The sequence below is a fragment of the Alosa sapidissima genome, chromosome 15 (assembly GCF_018492685.1).
Source record: "Alosa sapidissima isolate fAloSap1 chromosome 15, fAloSap1.pri, whole genome shotgun sequence".
In the NCBI taxonomy this organism is placed as follows: Eukaryota; Metazoa; Chordata; class Actinopteri; order Clupeiformes; family Clupeidae; genus Alosa; species Alosa sapidissima.
The window spans coordinates 2,338,641-2,355,119 of record NC_055971.1 but is presented as its reverse complement, the minus strand read 5'-3'; the positions used below and the strand labels follow the sequence as shown (position 1 = coordinate 2,355,119).

The 16,479-nt window shown below is 43.0% G+C and overlaps 1 protein-coding gene across 5 annotated transcripts in view; it reads right to left on the bottom strand.

The window, feature by feature from the left end:
• The window catches only part of pds5b (PDS5 cohesin associated factor B), a 40,468-nt gene that overhangs the window by 8,722 nt on the left and 15,267 nt on the right, over window positions 1-16,479 (bottom strand). For all 5 annotated transcript variants that reach the window (XM_042062981.1, XM_042062980.1, XM_042062984.1 and 2 more), the window contains exons 19-30: window positions 15,854-16,014; window positions 15,616-15,739; window positions 12,412-12,570; window positions 11,770-11,838; window positions 11,328-11,464; window positions 11,088-11,211; window positions 10,690-10,894; window positions 9,521-9,635; window positions 9,244-9,376; window positions 9,002-9,121; window positions 8,839-8,901; window positions 8,603-8,745 (exon numbers count right to left, since the gene is read on the bottom strand). In XM_042062981.1, coding sequence (XP_041918915.1) covers window positions 8,603-8,745; window positions 8,839-8,901; window positions 9,002-9,121; window positions 9,244-9,376; window positions 9,521-9,635; window positions 10,690-10,894; window positions 11,088-11,211; window positions 11,328-11,464; window positions 11,770-11,838; window positions 12,412-12,570; window positions 15,616-15,739; window positions 15,854-16,014 — 1,553 coding nt within the window. The remainder of the gene's footprint in view (window positions 1-8,602; window positions 8,746-8,838; window positions 8,902-9,001; window positions 9,122-9,243; window positions 9,377-9,520; window positions 9,636-10,689; window positions 10,895-11,087; window positions 11,212-11,327; window positions 11,465-11,769; window positions 11,839-12,411; window positions 12,571-15,615; window positions 15,740-15,853; window positions 16,015-16,479) is intronic.

The following is a 16,479-nucleotide window of genomic DNA, read 5'->3' as shown; positions in this document are numbered from 1 at the left end:
TCTGCTGTTGTTGAAATGAATAAAACGGTTTTATTCCGAGCTGAAAATGCAATAGCCTATTTAACAGAAGACAGGTAGCTAGTGACAAAATAGCTTTCAGTGTGGTACAATCTCTGTAAATTACGTTAATTCAAGTGTTTAAATCATCCCACTCTCCCTTATGGTTGGCTAGTGGTATCTCATTTCCAAGGGGAATATTTTTCACCCCTATGACTTGCCACTCGGTTTCGAGGGACAAGGGCTAGGGGTAAGATGAAGGGATAGGGGAAGGGGTAAAACAGAGAATTGAGATTGGTCCTTGGTGTCATCAAAGTTAACAACAGGTGCACTAGAGGGGCAATGATGAAACGACCCCCAAAACAGGAATGGTTTTACAGGTGGTGGCAAGTGATAATTTTTCTATCTTTATCCTTCTTGAGTGATTTTTCACAAGTTTCGCATTTGGGTAGGGTCAGTGTCACTACTGGTAGCATAAGCCAGTACCTGGAGCCTACAAAGGTTGCACAAGTAGTCCAACTCCTCCAGAATGGCACACCAATACGTTCCATTGCCAAGACTTCTGTGTCTCCCAGCACAGTCTCAAAAGGAGATTCCTGGAGACAGGCAGTTGCTCTAAGAGAGCTGGGCAGTGTGGTAGAAGATCCTGTACCCAGCAGCAGGACCATAATCTGCTCCTTTGTTCAAGGAGGAACAGTAGGAGCCTTGCCAAAGCCCTACAAAATGACCTCCAGAAGGCTGTTGGTGTGAATATCTCTGACCACACTGTCAGAAACAGACTTCATGAGGGTGGCCTGAGGGCCCGATGGCCTCTAGAGGGACCTGTGCTCACAGCCCAGCACTGTGGACCTCAATTGCCATAGAATACAAAATTAGCAGGTCCGCCATTGGCACCCTGTGCTTTTCACAGATGAGAGCAGGTTCACCCTGAGCACATGTGACAGACGTGAAAGGGTCTGGACATGTTGTGGAGAACGTTATGCTGCCTGCAACATCATTCAGCATGACCAATTTGGTGGTGGGTCAGTGATGGTCTGGGGAGGCATACCATTGGAGGGACACACAGATCTCTATGGGCAAGACAATGGCACCCTCACTGCTCTTAGGTATCGGGATAAATCTTCAGACACATTGTCTGACCCTGTACTGGTGCAGAGGCCCCTGGGTTCCCCCTGGTGTACAACAATGGCCAGCCACATGTGGCGAGAGTGTGCAGGCAGTTCCTGGAGGATGAAGGAATTGATACCATTCACTGTTCCCCACACTCCCCTGACTTAAATCCAGTAGAACACCTCTTGGACATTGTGTTTTGGTCCATTCAACACCAGCAGGTTGCACCACAGACTGTCAAGGAGCTCGTGTGATGGCCGTGTCCACATCTGGGAGCAGACCCCCAGGACACCATCCGCCGTCTCATTGTCAAGCATGTGGGGTCCATACGAAATACTGAGTACCATTTTGAGTTGCTGCAATGAAACTTAGGCAAAATGGACTTGCTTGTCGCATCATTTTTTTCACTTTTTTCATTGATTTTTGTGGGGGTCTTTGAATTCAGCCCTCTGTAGGTTGATCATTTTCATTACCAAAAAATAATGTGGCATTCTTTTACCCAGTACACATTACCCAGTGCATATCAGTATAGATATCCAGCATGAGTTTTTTTCCCCCCATTGAGATCTGATGTGTTCCTTTAATTTTTTTTAGATAGATAGATATAGATAGATAGATAGATAGATAGATAGATACTTTATTGATCCCCAGGGGAAATTCAAGGTCTCAGTAGCATACAGACACACACACATTCAGTAACAGCAGAAAAAGTAATTAAAGTATATAATATATAAACACAACTAAGCAATAAGGACAGTAGAAGATAAAGAATATACTAAATATACTAAAATACAAATTATACTAACACTTAATCTAAATCAATTCTAAAAAACAGTATCCACATAGTGGTGATTAATCAATCAAGAGGCACTTGCAATAACTGAGGCAGGGACTGAGCCTGTGATTCTCTGTGCATAGTAAGGTAAGGTAAGGTGCTCTGTGTGAGTGAGTGTCATGGTGATACTGAAGTTGCTAGGTTACTGGCAAGACACACCGCTCCGTCTGGCATCATGTTTTTGTTTGTTTTTATGTAATGTTCGAAATTTTATGTAATGTCACGTTTATTTTTTGTATTGATTTGTCTAGTTAAATGTTTTCTCTCTTTATTTACATTATTTTTGATAGTTTTCGTGTTATTCTCTTAGTCCTTTTTACTGCTTTCAAGTCGGCTGATGTTAACGTCTGTCCATTGGGAGCTTGCTATGGCTAGCTTTTGCCCTGGGCCTCTTACATCCTTCCCATCCATCTGTGAGCCGGTGCTGCACTTCACTGTCTGGTCGAGGGGATTTCTCAGGACAACGGCTGGAGCTACTCTGAGAAAGATCTGCTGAGGCCGCCGAGCTGTTTCTGACCAGTGAGCTGCCATGCCAACTGCCTGGAGTCTGGATTGAGCAGACTAACGTTAACGTTGACGTTGAAGAACTCTGCATTACGGACCAACAAACGGTCGCCGTTAAACGTCCACCGAGTTGCTGATCTACAAGATCGCCCATGACTTCGGACTGTTATGCTTCCAGTGACTTCGGACTGTTATGCTTCCAATGACTTCGGACTGTTATGCTTCCAGACTGCCAGTGAGTGTAAAGAACTTTGTTGGCGTTGCATGCATCGGTTGTGGAGACACAGCTGTGCGCAGTTTCACGCGAGTCATCATTGCCCTTGGACATTTTCAGCCTAATTTCAGACTAATTTAATTTTTATTTATTATATTTATTAATTTGTTTGTTGTCTGTCTTGTATGTCTTGGTGTCACGGGTACGCTGGCGACTACGCCGCTCCGTCCGGCATCTTTTGTGTTTGTTATTTCTTAAATGTAGTTCTGTGGGTGACACTCATTGTCCAAGATGTTGATCAGTTTGTTCAGGGTCCTTTTGTCAGATATTGAAGTGATGCACTCCAGTTCAGCTCCCACTACAGAGCCAGCTTTCCTTACCAACCTGTCAATTCGCCCCGCATCCTTTTTCCTTGTGCTTCCTCCCCAGCATACTACTGCATAGAAGAGGACGCTGGCAACAACAGACTGGTAGAACATCCTGAGGAGCTTGCTGCACACATTGAAGGACCGCAGCCTCCTCAGGAAGTACTCTGCCCTTTCTTGTAGAGTGCATCAGTGTTGGCTGACCAGTCCAGTTTATTGTTCAGGTGGAGACCCAGGTACTTGTAGGTGCTTACCACCTCCACATTGACCCCATCAATGGAGACTGGTAGCAGAGTGGGCTTAGACCTGCGGAAATCCACCACCATCTCCTTGGTCTTTGAAGTGTTGAGTGTGAGATGATTGAGTTTGCACCATTGCACAAAGTCCTCCACCAGGCTTCTATACTCCTCCTCCTGCCCGTTCCTGATACACCCCACAATTGCAGTATCGTCAGAAAACTTATGCATGTGGCATGACTCAGTGTTGTAGCAGAAGTCAGATGTGTACAGGGTGAACAGGACTGGAGAGAGCACAGTTCCCTGTGGCGCTCCGGTGCTGCTGATCACAGTGTCAGAGAGACAGTTCTTCAGTCTGACGAACTGTGGTCGCTTCGTCAGGTAATCTGTGATCCAGGTTACCAGGTGAGCGTCCACACCCATCTGCAAGAGCTTGTCTCCCAGTCTGAGGGGTTGGATGGTGTTAAAAGCACTTGAGAAATCAAAGAACATGATTCTCACAGCACTTTTCCCCTTGTCCAGGTGAGAATGTGTCCTGTGTAAAAGAGAAGTGATGGCATCGTCCACGCCCACTTTCTCCTGTTATGCAAACTGTAACGGGTCTAGTGCATGGCGTACCTGGGGTCTGAGCATACCTAAGACGAGTCACTCCATTGTCTTCATCACATGTGATGTTAGAGCGACAGGTCTGTAGTTATTAAGCTCACTAGGATGTGGCTTTTTAGGGACAGGGGTGAGACATGATGTCTTCCACAGTGTTGGAACTTGTCCAAGGCGTAGGCTCAAATTGAAGATGTGTTTCAGTGGCTCCCCCAGTTCAGCAGCACAAGCCTTGAGTAGCCTTGGACACAGTCTGTCAGGCCCCGCTGCTTTATTGCTGCGCAGTGTCTTTAGTTGGGCTCTCACTTGATCTGTTGTGATGCGGGGTGTAAGGGGAGGGGAGGGGAGGGGATGCATCTGGGATCTGTGTGTCTGATGGCTGTTGACTGAGGTCGTTGTCACCTCATTGTTCGTGATCGCCATGTGGGGGAGGGGTGCAATATCCAGTGATGGTGGGCGTACGATAGCCTGTGATGATGGAGGTGAGTGTTGCACTGGTATTGAGGGGGGGTGGGGGCTGGGGGACAGACTACTGCCATGGGAGCTGGAGCAGGGCAGTCAAACCTGTTGTAGAAGTGGTTCAACTGGTTCGCCCTGTCCAGGTCCCCCTCCACAGAGCTGCTGCTCTTCTTCAGGCCAGTGATAATCTTCATGCAGTCCCATGTCTCCTTCAAGTTGTTTTCCTGCAACTTCTGTTCCACCTTCCTTCTGTAGTCCTCCTTAGCCTCCTTTAGCTTGACTTTGAGTTCCCCTTGCACGCACCTCAGCTCTGCCATGTCTCCCTCTCTGAACGCCATCTTTTTCCTGTTAAGAAGGGTCTTGACATTGCTGGTTATCCAAGGCTTGTTGTTGGGAAAGCAGCGTACAGTTCTGGTGGGAACAACAATGTCCATGCAGAAGTTCAGGTAGTCAGTTGTGCACTGTGTGACCTCCTCTAAGTCCTCTCCATTCTGTAACACCCTCCAGTCAGTGCACTCGAAGCGGTCTCTCAGAGCCTCATCCGCTTCAGGTGTCCACTTCATGAAGATGCGTGTGGCAACTGGTAGCCTCTGTACTTTGGGCTTGTACATTGGCTGGAGATGAATGAGGTTGTGGTCTGACTTTCCCAGTGGGGGGAGGGGGTTTGCACTGTATGCATCCCTCACGTTTGCATACATGAGGTCTATTGTCCTGTTTTTCCTTCTAGGGCAGTCAACAAACTGGTAGAAATTTGTGAGTGTGGAATCCAGTGTTACGTGATTGAAATCGCGAAAATGCGATTGTGGAGTAGATGGCGTTGCACGCTGTTTCTGGGAGAGCTTGAGGTGGAACATAAACACAGACAGCAATTGCGTGCGAGAAATCCCTCGGCATGTAGTACGGACGGAGACTAACCGCTAATAACTCCACATCCTTACAGCATACAGTCTCCTTCACTGTAACATGTCCGGGGTTGCACCATCTATTGTTAATGTACAGCACCAGTCCACCTCCCTTCTTTTTGCCAGAAAGTTTAGTCTCTGTCCAAACGAGCTACACTGAACCCCAGGATAGGTGTGACATAAGGTACTAATGCAATTTTTTTGCATAAATTGATAGTTTAGGGGGTGTAGTCTCAGAATCTGACAGGTGCCGCTTCGGCAACCTTGAGCATTTTTTTTTAAATGACTATTTGCCACGCCCCCTTTTTTTGACCATAAAAAAAATAACCAGATGCACATTACTGTATAAACCCATCATGTACATGAAACATGATAAAAATGATTTCAAGTCCCTCCAGAGAACATAATAACTGTAAAGCCTGGTAAGGTCACACCGCTGAAATGGTAGGCTGAGCAACAAATTGTATCAACCCGCAACAATTAATCAAATAGACAAAGTTATAAGGAACAAAGTAGAACTTTCTCACAGATTCTGAAAGCAAATATATACAGAACATGTTGCCAGGCTAGCCTTGTACACATCACAAACATCAAATGTCTCCTCCAAAAAACATTAATTCAATCAGACATTTCTCCCTCGCTGTCATTAGTATCCTCCACTGAAAGTGTAGCCATCTTCGAATTTTTATTTGCACACTGTTCACCACCTTTGCAATGGCAGTAGGTGGTGCATGGTAGTCCATCTGACTGACAGCTGCAAGAGGCCCTGGAGCATGCTGGCACTGCCTTGCATCCACAAGCAACAAGCTGTAGACCTGTTTTGGATGCAATGTCGGTGTTGCCATGAACAGGCACAGGAATTCTATACTCTATTTTCCAAACAAACAGGGATACATCATCAGTACACAATGGAGGAGTTTTTTTGTCAGCAGCTCTCCACAGAAGGACTTGCAGCCATGCACGCTTGATGTGTTCCACTGCATATTCTCTTGGTGGAGGAAGACTCTTTACTTAAGGAGGGTCTCTTTTCTTGGTGAATAGCATGTACTGACGATAACGATAATTCGTCAATATCCTTTAAAAAATTGTTTTTGTTAAAGTCTGAGTTACTTTACAGCTCATTATTTATGAATAGCATCATTAGGCCTACAATAATAACCAATAACCTAACCTGTGACTTTTTAACTTAATCAACCAATGCATTGTCACTCTATGACACATTTCCAATTCTGCCCCCACTTGTGTGTGTGGCAATGACATGGTCTAGCCAGCTACATTAGAGAAGATGAATAGGCCTAACAGTTTCCCAAGAGAAAGTCTGAAGCTGAAGTTCCTTTCAAACCTTTACATAGGATTCACTGTAAAACTAAGAGCAGACCAACAGAGTAGCTTACATCTCAGTTATTTCCTTCTATGTTTTGTTTTAGAGCAATCACGTAGGCTAGCATTCCAAGTTACAGAATAGAAACTAATGCGTTAGCTTATGGCTAATGTATATGAGAAATCCCATAGAGATGCTAGCGGTTAGCATAATCGGTAAACGTAGATATTTAGAGCAAACTTCAGTCCATTTACAAAAGAGCTACATGAGAATAGTTATTTGTTTACAACTGACTATTAAAATACTCAAAGTCTAATGTTTTCTCTCCATATAATACCGTGTAGGAAAAAACGTGACTGTCTCATCAATGCTACTTGAACAGAAGTAGCCACATAAAATCCCAAGTAGGCTACTCTCGCTGCACAAAATAAACATTAGGCTGCGTGGGACAACGTTGTGACCCACTAGTGATCACGTGACACTTGCTCTGCTGCACTTCTCCCGCATCGCCTACCTCCTGGGAATGTATGAGTCTTCCGTGCGTGATTTCGAGTGTTTTTCCCCCATAAGTAATTTAAATACTCGATAATGTCAATTTGCACATCGTTAAAACAACAATCACGATATTATCGCAGACGATATATATCGCCCACCCCTACTTGAAAGGCAAATGTTTTTTCTCCATATAATTCTGTGTAGGAAAAAACGTGTTTTACTCATCAATGCCACTTGAACTAAGTAGGCTAGATGCACAAAATAAACATTAGGCTACTGCGTGCGTGTGTCTGATCAGGGGCCAGTTTCACAAAAATAGACTTTGACTAAAGCTTACAGTGTTCCAAATTATTATGCAAATTGGATTTAAGTGTCATAAACATTTATTTTTCAATTAAACTCATGGAAAGTATTGTGTCTCAGGGCTCTATGGATCATTGAAATCAATCTCAGACACCTGTGATAATTAGTTTGCCAGGTGAGCCCAATCAAAGGAAAACTGCTTAAGAAGGATGTTCCACATTATTAAGCATGCAACAGGTTTCAAGCAATATGGGAAAGAAAAAGGATCTCTCTGCTGCTGAAAAGCGTGAAATTGTGCACTACCTTGGACAAGGTATGAAAACATTGGATGTTTCCTGAAAACTTATACAAATTCATAGGATTAAGAGAGCAACTGCTAAAATGCCATTGCAAAGCAGCAAACAGGTATTTGAAGCCGCAGGAGCCTTTGGAGTCCCGCAAACCTCAAGGTGTAGGATCCTCAAGAAGTTTGCAAGTGTGCATAAACCTACTATTCGGCCACCCCTAAACAATGCTCTCAAGCAGAAACGGTTGCAGTGGGCTCAGGAATTCATGAAGACTTAGGGTCCCAACACTAATGTTAGAAAATATCTCACGAAGCTATCTGACTATGTTCATGATATCTGCTGAGTGCTTTGAGAGAGTCTGCCCATCAAATAACATGAACACGAATATCTTTGCTGATTAACCAGACGTAGATAAACCAGCACAGCCCACACAACAATGACCGCTGGAACCGGCATGTTCCTGAATGAAAATAGTAGCAGGCTACTACAGGTAGACACGTCGGCGCTGTGTGTGACGTAGGTGAGCACGTCCGTACGCTAATTTGCATATAGTGGTGTCCCAATTCATAGGGAAAGAGCTTCACCCCCACTTCCCTTGTCGAGAGGACTTTAATGTTAAGGGAAATCAAAACCAAGTGGAAGTTTTAAGGGGGGAGAAATGGGACGGGCCCTAATTTTTAAACAGTTTTGTTTACGGGATGAGTGCCGTGCAACCCTAGATGGTCCAGATGGATGGACTAATGGATGGTTGGCCCTCATGGGGAGAGCGCTGGTAGGCCCCCTTTTTTTTTTTTTTAAACCCGGGCGCCTAAAGGGTTAAGGCACCTTCATCCAACCACCTCTCCAGAAGGATATGTGTACTTTGTAGAGCTTGCATATTTTACTGAGGAGATGGACAGATATCTTCCATCATAAAGGGAACTCAACTGATATACCATGTTTGAACAGATGAACATAGCATGTCTGTGACTGACCTTCCTTTCCCTCGCCCTGGGGAGCTGGGGTTAGAGTTACTGCTGGCATTGCTGTTGGTCTCCATACGGGAGAGTTTGGTCTGGAGCTTCCCAGTGGCTGAGAGGGGTTTGTTGACAGCTCCAAGGACATTTGCAGCTTTGGGCTGTGAAGATGAGTCACAGAGTCAAAGACTATTATGAATCATTTGTTAGTTTTCAACATACAAAATAAAAACATAAGAACCTTAGGAATATACCTTTCCAGGGGTGAAAAATGACTTCATTTCAGGCGGGAGATAATTCTTTGTGTTGCTAAAGTTCTGCAAAACAAAACAAAGCACAGAAAGAAAATGTTGACGTCTTCCAGGATTAGAATGTATTAGAATAATCTAAGAGTCTTCTGAGTCTTCAAGTTGCTACCTTGTCAGGCTGTGTGAAGTAGCGTGCTGGGAGGACAGGATCTTTAGGTGACTCCAGGCTGTACGTGGTACTTTTGGAAATGACAATGTTCATGGCCACATCACATACGGTATAGAGTTTCTGGGGAGGAATGGTTAAATTCCTATCATCATTATGGGTTATTTAACATAATTGTTTATTTGCATCGTAACGTAACATGCATTTGGACTCTTTATTCATGCTGAGGTCTGAGAGTGCCACACCTCATTAATCTTGGCATCGTCTGGCGCCTGGCCATCTTTTGTCTGTTTGATATTCTCCACCATTTTCCTAATGAATGCATGGCTGTTGTTCTCATTTTTTGCCATGAGAATTTCCAAGACAAACCATAAAGCCCTGTGAAAGAGCAGACAAGTGAGAAGGAGAGAAAAGAGTGTGAAAGAGGCAGAAACAGAGAGAAGGAAACAAGAATTTATTTTCACAGCTGTAGCAGATGTGTGATGTGAACTTCCAGGCTGGCAACCAACAGCAGACACTCACTCTTTAATATCTTTGAGCTGCTCAATGTCCTGCACTTTCACATAGTCTGGGTCATGCACCAGCAGGTGGATGGCATATGGTACTACATACTCCGGCAGGAGAGAGATGAGCTTCTCTGTGGAAACAGTAAAAAAACATGAACAACCTCCACCTCCTCTTTGTTGAAAGGCAAGAAACAAGACTGAAACCAGGGAGTAAGTGGTTGTTTAGGAATTAATGTTAGCTCTCTCAAATCTTCTTTCACATGCTCTATCTATTTCACATGCATTCTCTGTAGGCTAATTTCGCAAGCATTAATATCCAAATACTGCATAGGGTTAACTGTCCACTTATTACCTTTCTAGCTTCAAAGTATCATCCAGGTGGTCAGGATTTAACGTGCTCAATTCCAACCCAATTTTCACAAACAAACCAATTAGCTGCCATATTTCGGGTGGACACGAGTATTTTGTCTATGTGGATTGGCAGCTTCCAATCTGGGAGGATCATCCAATCCACATGGATGACATAATTCTTGGCCACGTGTCAGGTGGTACCGGAGTTGTTTGTGAAAATGTGGCTGCCACAGACGGAGTAAATTGAGGATATTTTGGGCTGAAGCAGCTAGCCTAGCATTGGCTATTGAAATAGACCTCTGAAGCTTGCCTAAAAAAACTGTCATATAATACATATCGCCCATATAAGGAGATCCAGTTTCTTGCCATTTTTCCTATGGGAAAATAAAATGGGGGTTTTCACACTCTTACACTCTTGCAAGGATGAAGAAGTCTGAAATACAGAGGTTTTGCCCCACATACTTTTGTCGTCTGCCTTCGAGAGGCTCTGTGATCTTGGGTACATTAAGATGGTGAAGTTTTTTCTACTCTGGAGCTTTTTTCTACTCTGGAGCTAACCTGCAATGGTAGTTAGCTTCTATTAGCACCCGAATCTCCTTATATGGGCAATGATGGCAGCTTTGGGGTCTTTTTGTAGGCGAATGTGAATTGAAGCAGTACGTTCACTCTCTCCAGGTCTATATAATACCTCTATGATCTTATCTAAATAAGGAGCAAATGGCGAAAATGAAACTTAAAAGTCCTGTATCAGCTGACTCAATAATGAACAAACAGGCCTGTCTTACCTCACTATATTAGTTCTAGAATATCTGTGCACAAGTAAATATGTCTCACCACTGACTGCAGCATGCTGCTTTAGGTACTCCCTCCGCAGATTGATGTTTTTCACCAAGCACTGGCGTGCATGAGCCCGCCGCTCCTTCACTGGGTCTTTGGCACACAGGGCAAACACTGCCAGGTACTCAAGAGGCAGCCGAAGTCGACACAGGCCTTTATGAAGCTTCTGAGCAAATGCTTGGCGAACCTGGTAGCATTCATCCTACCAAGGAAAGCACAGAAGCAAATCAGCACAAAAACAAATGTGAAAGTAAAGCTAAGACAGTAGACAAAACACCAACTCAGGAGCTGAGCTTTCCAGAAAGCCATAGGCTTGCATGTGAGCCAACATCAGCGGCTATTAACCACCTGCATCCATGCTCATGAGATGGGGAAGGGTGAGTAAGGAGCATTACATTTATGACGAGCGCGCAGAGCTGGTACTGCTCCAGGGTGATGATCTCATGGTAGCATGGCTCCTGGGCCAGGCGCAGTAGTGCACAACCTGCAGCTAGTCGCATGCGAGACATGTCAGGCTTCCTGTAGAAGGGCAATGTGCAGACACACACACAGTTTATTCAGCAAAATGGTTTCAGTATTTAACACAGACTGATGAGCACAAAGAACATGTATCCAAAGACTTATTTGACATTCACCCCATCTTGCCCTGTTCAGTGAGGTCACCATCGCTGTTGAGGATGGCTGTGAGCATTCTCAAAGTGGAGGTGCCAGACTTGCTCTGGTTGTTCTTTACCCCCAGCAGCCAGCGCACCATCAGTTTAATGCCCTGAATCTAGAGAGAGAGATTTTGTTTGTTTGTTTAATTTAAGGCCATTTCAGCAGCTAAGGTGAATAACATTGTATGTAAGAGAAGTTTAGAGAAGTTTTTATTTTTATTTTGTTTATCTATGCTAGCAAGAAATTCTAAAACATTCAGAAGGTGGGACCTTACTAAAACATTATCCACAGAAATTTGGACAGAGAGAGAAAGAGGGAAGGGAGACCAAGAGGGAAGGGAAGAGAGAGATTACTTTTTATGCTGAATGGCTGTTCATTCAATTCTGAGCAAGCTGTGAGAAGGATGTTTGTAGGTCCTACCTTAGCCAGTGTTTCAGGAGAAACCTCATCATCTGGCACCCATAGTTTGGTTGTTTTCTTGCCAGGAATCTGTTTAACACATTTAACATAACATTAATTTAATCAAACTATTGAAAGTCAATATGCCTCTTTCAGGGTTCCCACTGTAAGTCAGATGTAAAATTCCCTGACGCAAAACCTGAATTTCCATAAGCTACTATAGAATGAATTGTATAATATGCCAACCAAAGACTTCAGAGTAGCTGCATAGCTTTCAAGAATCTTTTGACTTTTTTAGAGTGGGAGATGAATAAAAGGGCATTGGATAAGCAAAGTTGGACTAACCACAACCACTCATGCAAGCAGTAATGCTAATTACCAGATATATATCAGTTCTGCGTCAACATATATTTGCGTATTTTGGCAAGTACATTTTAAACCGCTATAACAAAATTCCCTGATATTCCACGACTTTGTCCCACAAATGATGCAATTCCCTGAATCTCCGTGTCTGGAATATACTATATCAAATTTCCAAGATATTCCAGAAATTCCATGACCCATGGGAACCCTGCTCTTTGAAAGTAATGGACAGCAATGGATAGCCACCAAACTGCATGATATTTCTGACAAAAGTAGAGTGCCTGTGGCTCCATGACTTACCCGGTCATTCATTAGCAGGTCCTTGACAATGAAATTAGCTACCAAGGACTTGAGTGGCCCAGCAAACTGCTCTGGCGCCAGCATAGCCAGGTGGCCCAGCGTGGTAAGAGGTGTAATGAGCTGTTCAAAGTTTTCTGTGTCCACACTTTTGTGTAGAGGCTGCAACAAGAACACATGCCAGTAGAAAACGGTCAACAGCAGTTTCTGCTGTTGTGCCATCCATTCAAAGGCCATCAAACCCACCTTTAGTCTTCCAAGGCTTAAAGCAAAGAACATTTCTGAGCCTCAAAGTTCTCAAACATTTTTGAAGATGTCATAGTCCTACAGGCATATTGACTATTTTCAAATCTTCATCAGCCCAGCCCATGCCTGAATTCAGGCACAGTGCCTGAACACTGTAAGCCCTGGTTTTCTAACTTAAATTCAACAGCTGACATCCATTGAATTACATCTACACACATCAATTTGTATGCAAGGCACATGAAATGTCTTCAGAAATAAAGCAAAACTGGTGAAAAATGTGTGTCCTGGTAATTCTTGCACAAAAGTAATTTGAATCCTCAACTGATATTGTTCCTATTCAATAGGACAACCACTAGGCTGTCAAAATTTGTCTCAGTCTCAGTCACCGAGCAAATGACACAAGCAGAGACATTGTTTAACACAGCTTGTAAGAATCACCTCATTCACAAAATTGGCTGTTTGCATTTTCAATAATAATCAATTTAATGATATACCTGCATCCTAACTTGGTGAGCTTAGAGTACATCATACTGGATGGGGCCAAGCCCATACTCCCTATCCAACACACCACCTCACCAGAAATCAGACTTCTGACGATAGTGAGTTATTTAGCAGCTATAAGACATTGCCAGAATCAATGTTTTGTCTAAATCAAAGGCTCCCCAAAAACAGGTCGTTGTGCCAGTTAAGATTTTTAGGATCGACTCACCCCCATTTCATACCGCAATGTGAACGTACGTAACATTGAATGAACACAGGCAACAGGGGGCCGTATTTTATTCACATATCATACACCATCGTCTTAAAGAGCAAATGTCAGGTGAACACATTTTTTTCCATTAACGTTAACTAATGTGTAGATAAATCAGGAGATGTACACATTTTAAAATGATTACTCGAAATGCACTGCTCATCAGTGACATCATCGTCATCAGTAATGTTGAATATACTAGTGTGATTATTCACACCAGTGGCCATCATAGATTCTGCTTAGAAGAAGAAGAAGAAGAAGAAGAAGAAGAAGAAGAAGGCTTAGAAGAAGAAGAATTCAGCACTTTTGTAAACTTTATACTTGAGATATTAATAAAAACAAGCTTATTTTTCCCCATAGACTTTGCATTAGCACTATGACATCACAATGGATTAATTAACTTGATTTGCACCTGTATCAACTGCTTTCTGCTTAACTAGGCCAACTCTCTCTGTCTCTCCATTCTACAAGGATATAAGGCACATTCCATCCAACTTTCTACCCATTCATCCTCTTCAAACCATTCACTCATCCACCCATTAAACTATCCATCAACATCCATTAAACAATCTGCCTATCAACATCCATTCAACTTTCTGTCTATCAACATCCATTACACTATCTACATTCAACTTTTAAACTATATACTCTGTCTCAGCAGGGCTCTACACTAACATTTTTTTCCAGGAGCACTTGTGCGCCCAAGTTAAAAAATGTAGGAGCACAGACATAAATCTGGGGGCACAGTCAGTTCTGTACTTAACTTACACATAATGTAACTTTACACTGCAGCTAACAGTTAAACATGCCAATGCACCAATTACGAAGATTAAGAATGACTGACAACATTTACAGGAAACAAGATTTTAAAGAACATCAGTGCCTACTTTATTTTCAGTCCGTCCTATTTTTCTACATTTTGTTAATGTAAAATAATATAATGCATTGCCATATTTGCATATAGCCTGTATGAAGTACGCTATCCTGCCAAATGTAGGTCCTTAGGCCAATTTATTTATTTGTGAATCCACCTATAGCTAATCCAAATATCCCCATGGTGACCTATCTGACTGCATACTGCCCAATACTAGCCTACTACTAAAACCTTGAATTTTCTTTTCAACAAAACCCAACATAGTCTAATCAATGATATTTATATTTATTTGAAATATCTGCACTGATGGAGGCAGTAGGCAGATGGTAGGCCTATGCTTACTTTCGTTTTGCACTTCAGCTTTATTCGGTGTAAAACAAACAAACATGCATGGAAGCCTGGAGTTGTCTGTAGCGTTCTACTTTTGAATAAAACGGGAGTATTACGGGAGGCTACTTTTGTGCCTGTTCGCTACAGCTATATTTTGCATATTGCAGCCAATGTCAACTGGGCTAAAAGGCATGTTACCTTTTCCTTCTCTCACTGCATTCTTAGAATCTCATCCTGTTCCTCATATATCCGATGAATTCGGTGGATTGAAGAAATTAGTTCTACTTTGCATCTTGGCTGGCTAGTCTAACTTTCCGCTTTTTCAACGCACCCTTAAATTTGATAGAAGCAACTAGCGAGTCACAACGCGAAACTGCTAACGTTGATGGGAGGTGTAGTTTTTATGCTATATTGGCGACGTGATTTTATGGTTCGCACCAGTAATGTTTCGCGATATTGCGGTGTATTTGAGTACTCGACAATGTAGACCAACATTGACTTGGCTAGAAGTCATTCGCACCAGTGCGCCTAAATATTTTTTTTCACTCGCACGCGATTATTTTTACTCGCATGTGCGAGTGAAATGGGCGCACTGTAGAGCCCTGCTCAGGCTTTAAGCATACAATCTGGCTCTCTTAAGACAACTATTTCCTCTGCCCACAACTGTTTCAAAATAAATGTCCTCACTACAATAATTCACTATTAAATAATTTAACTATTTAAAACGACTCAACTATTTAACTGTTCAGCCATTTCAACTGTCAGTTGTTATCAACTATGACTCCTGCCAACTGTTTTCAAATAAAAGTTTGTTTGGCATTTTATGTTAACATACAGTATGTTTATACTTTCATGCACTGGTAATTTCCTCAAAATTAAATTTTCTAGTTTTTTTTTGTTAACCTGACATTTGCCCTAAATCGAATTGTGCCAGCATATTATAACCCAAATGTTCAAAGATTTCTATTCATATTCAACTTCTATACCTTTGTTGATGAAAACCCACCTCAAAGATCTGTGCAAAATGTGTGTCTCTGTTGGAAAACATAGCGTGGATGCAGTGGATGGCGTACTTGGCCTGGCGAGGAGGGCCTTTCTTGGCTTTATGCTGCAGTACAGGCAGCAGGACCCTAGATGACAGAGGAGAAATTTAAAGCCTCTTTCACAGATATTACTCAACCGGCCTGTGCTTCACCCCTCTGTATTAATTGTGGACAGACTTGCTGCTGGGAGTGCAGACTCACGATTTGATATGTGGGAAGCTTTCCTCCAGCTTGCCACCGGTGTTCTTGAAGATCTGCAGAGCAGCCTCCGCCACCTTTTCATCGTCCATCTTCAAGCAGCCCAGCAGGGACTCAAATGTTTCCGCCGAGTGGAAGGACACAGGGTGAGTGAAGGACAGGACCTAAGGGTAGAGTATAAATACTACATTCACTCCACCCATATATAATCTACACACACTTATTCTGCTACAGTCTCAGAAATGAATACCGATAGTTTGGCCAGATACTACACAGCGATAGCGATAGTTTGGCCAGATACTACACAGCGATAGCGATAGTTTGGCCAGATACTACACGGCTCCATGAAGATGCATTGCCTGTAACGTTAACCTACGTTGTTCGGTAGCTTCACCCTGTTCGTCACAGTCACTATTTTCCACATCACTTTCAACTGCACAAAAGTCGTTAGAGTAAAATCCATAAAAAGTATGATTCAGACTCACATTAAACAAAGCTATTTAAGAAGAAATTCCGCTCTTCACAGCTTCTAAATCGTGCCGCCACCTTACTATTACTAACGTGTGTATGGTGTTTGTTTAATACTTTTTTCCGGTGGCTTCAAACGTCACCACTTCGCTGAAACCCCG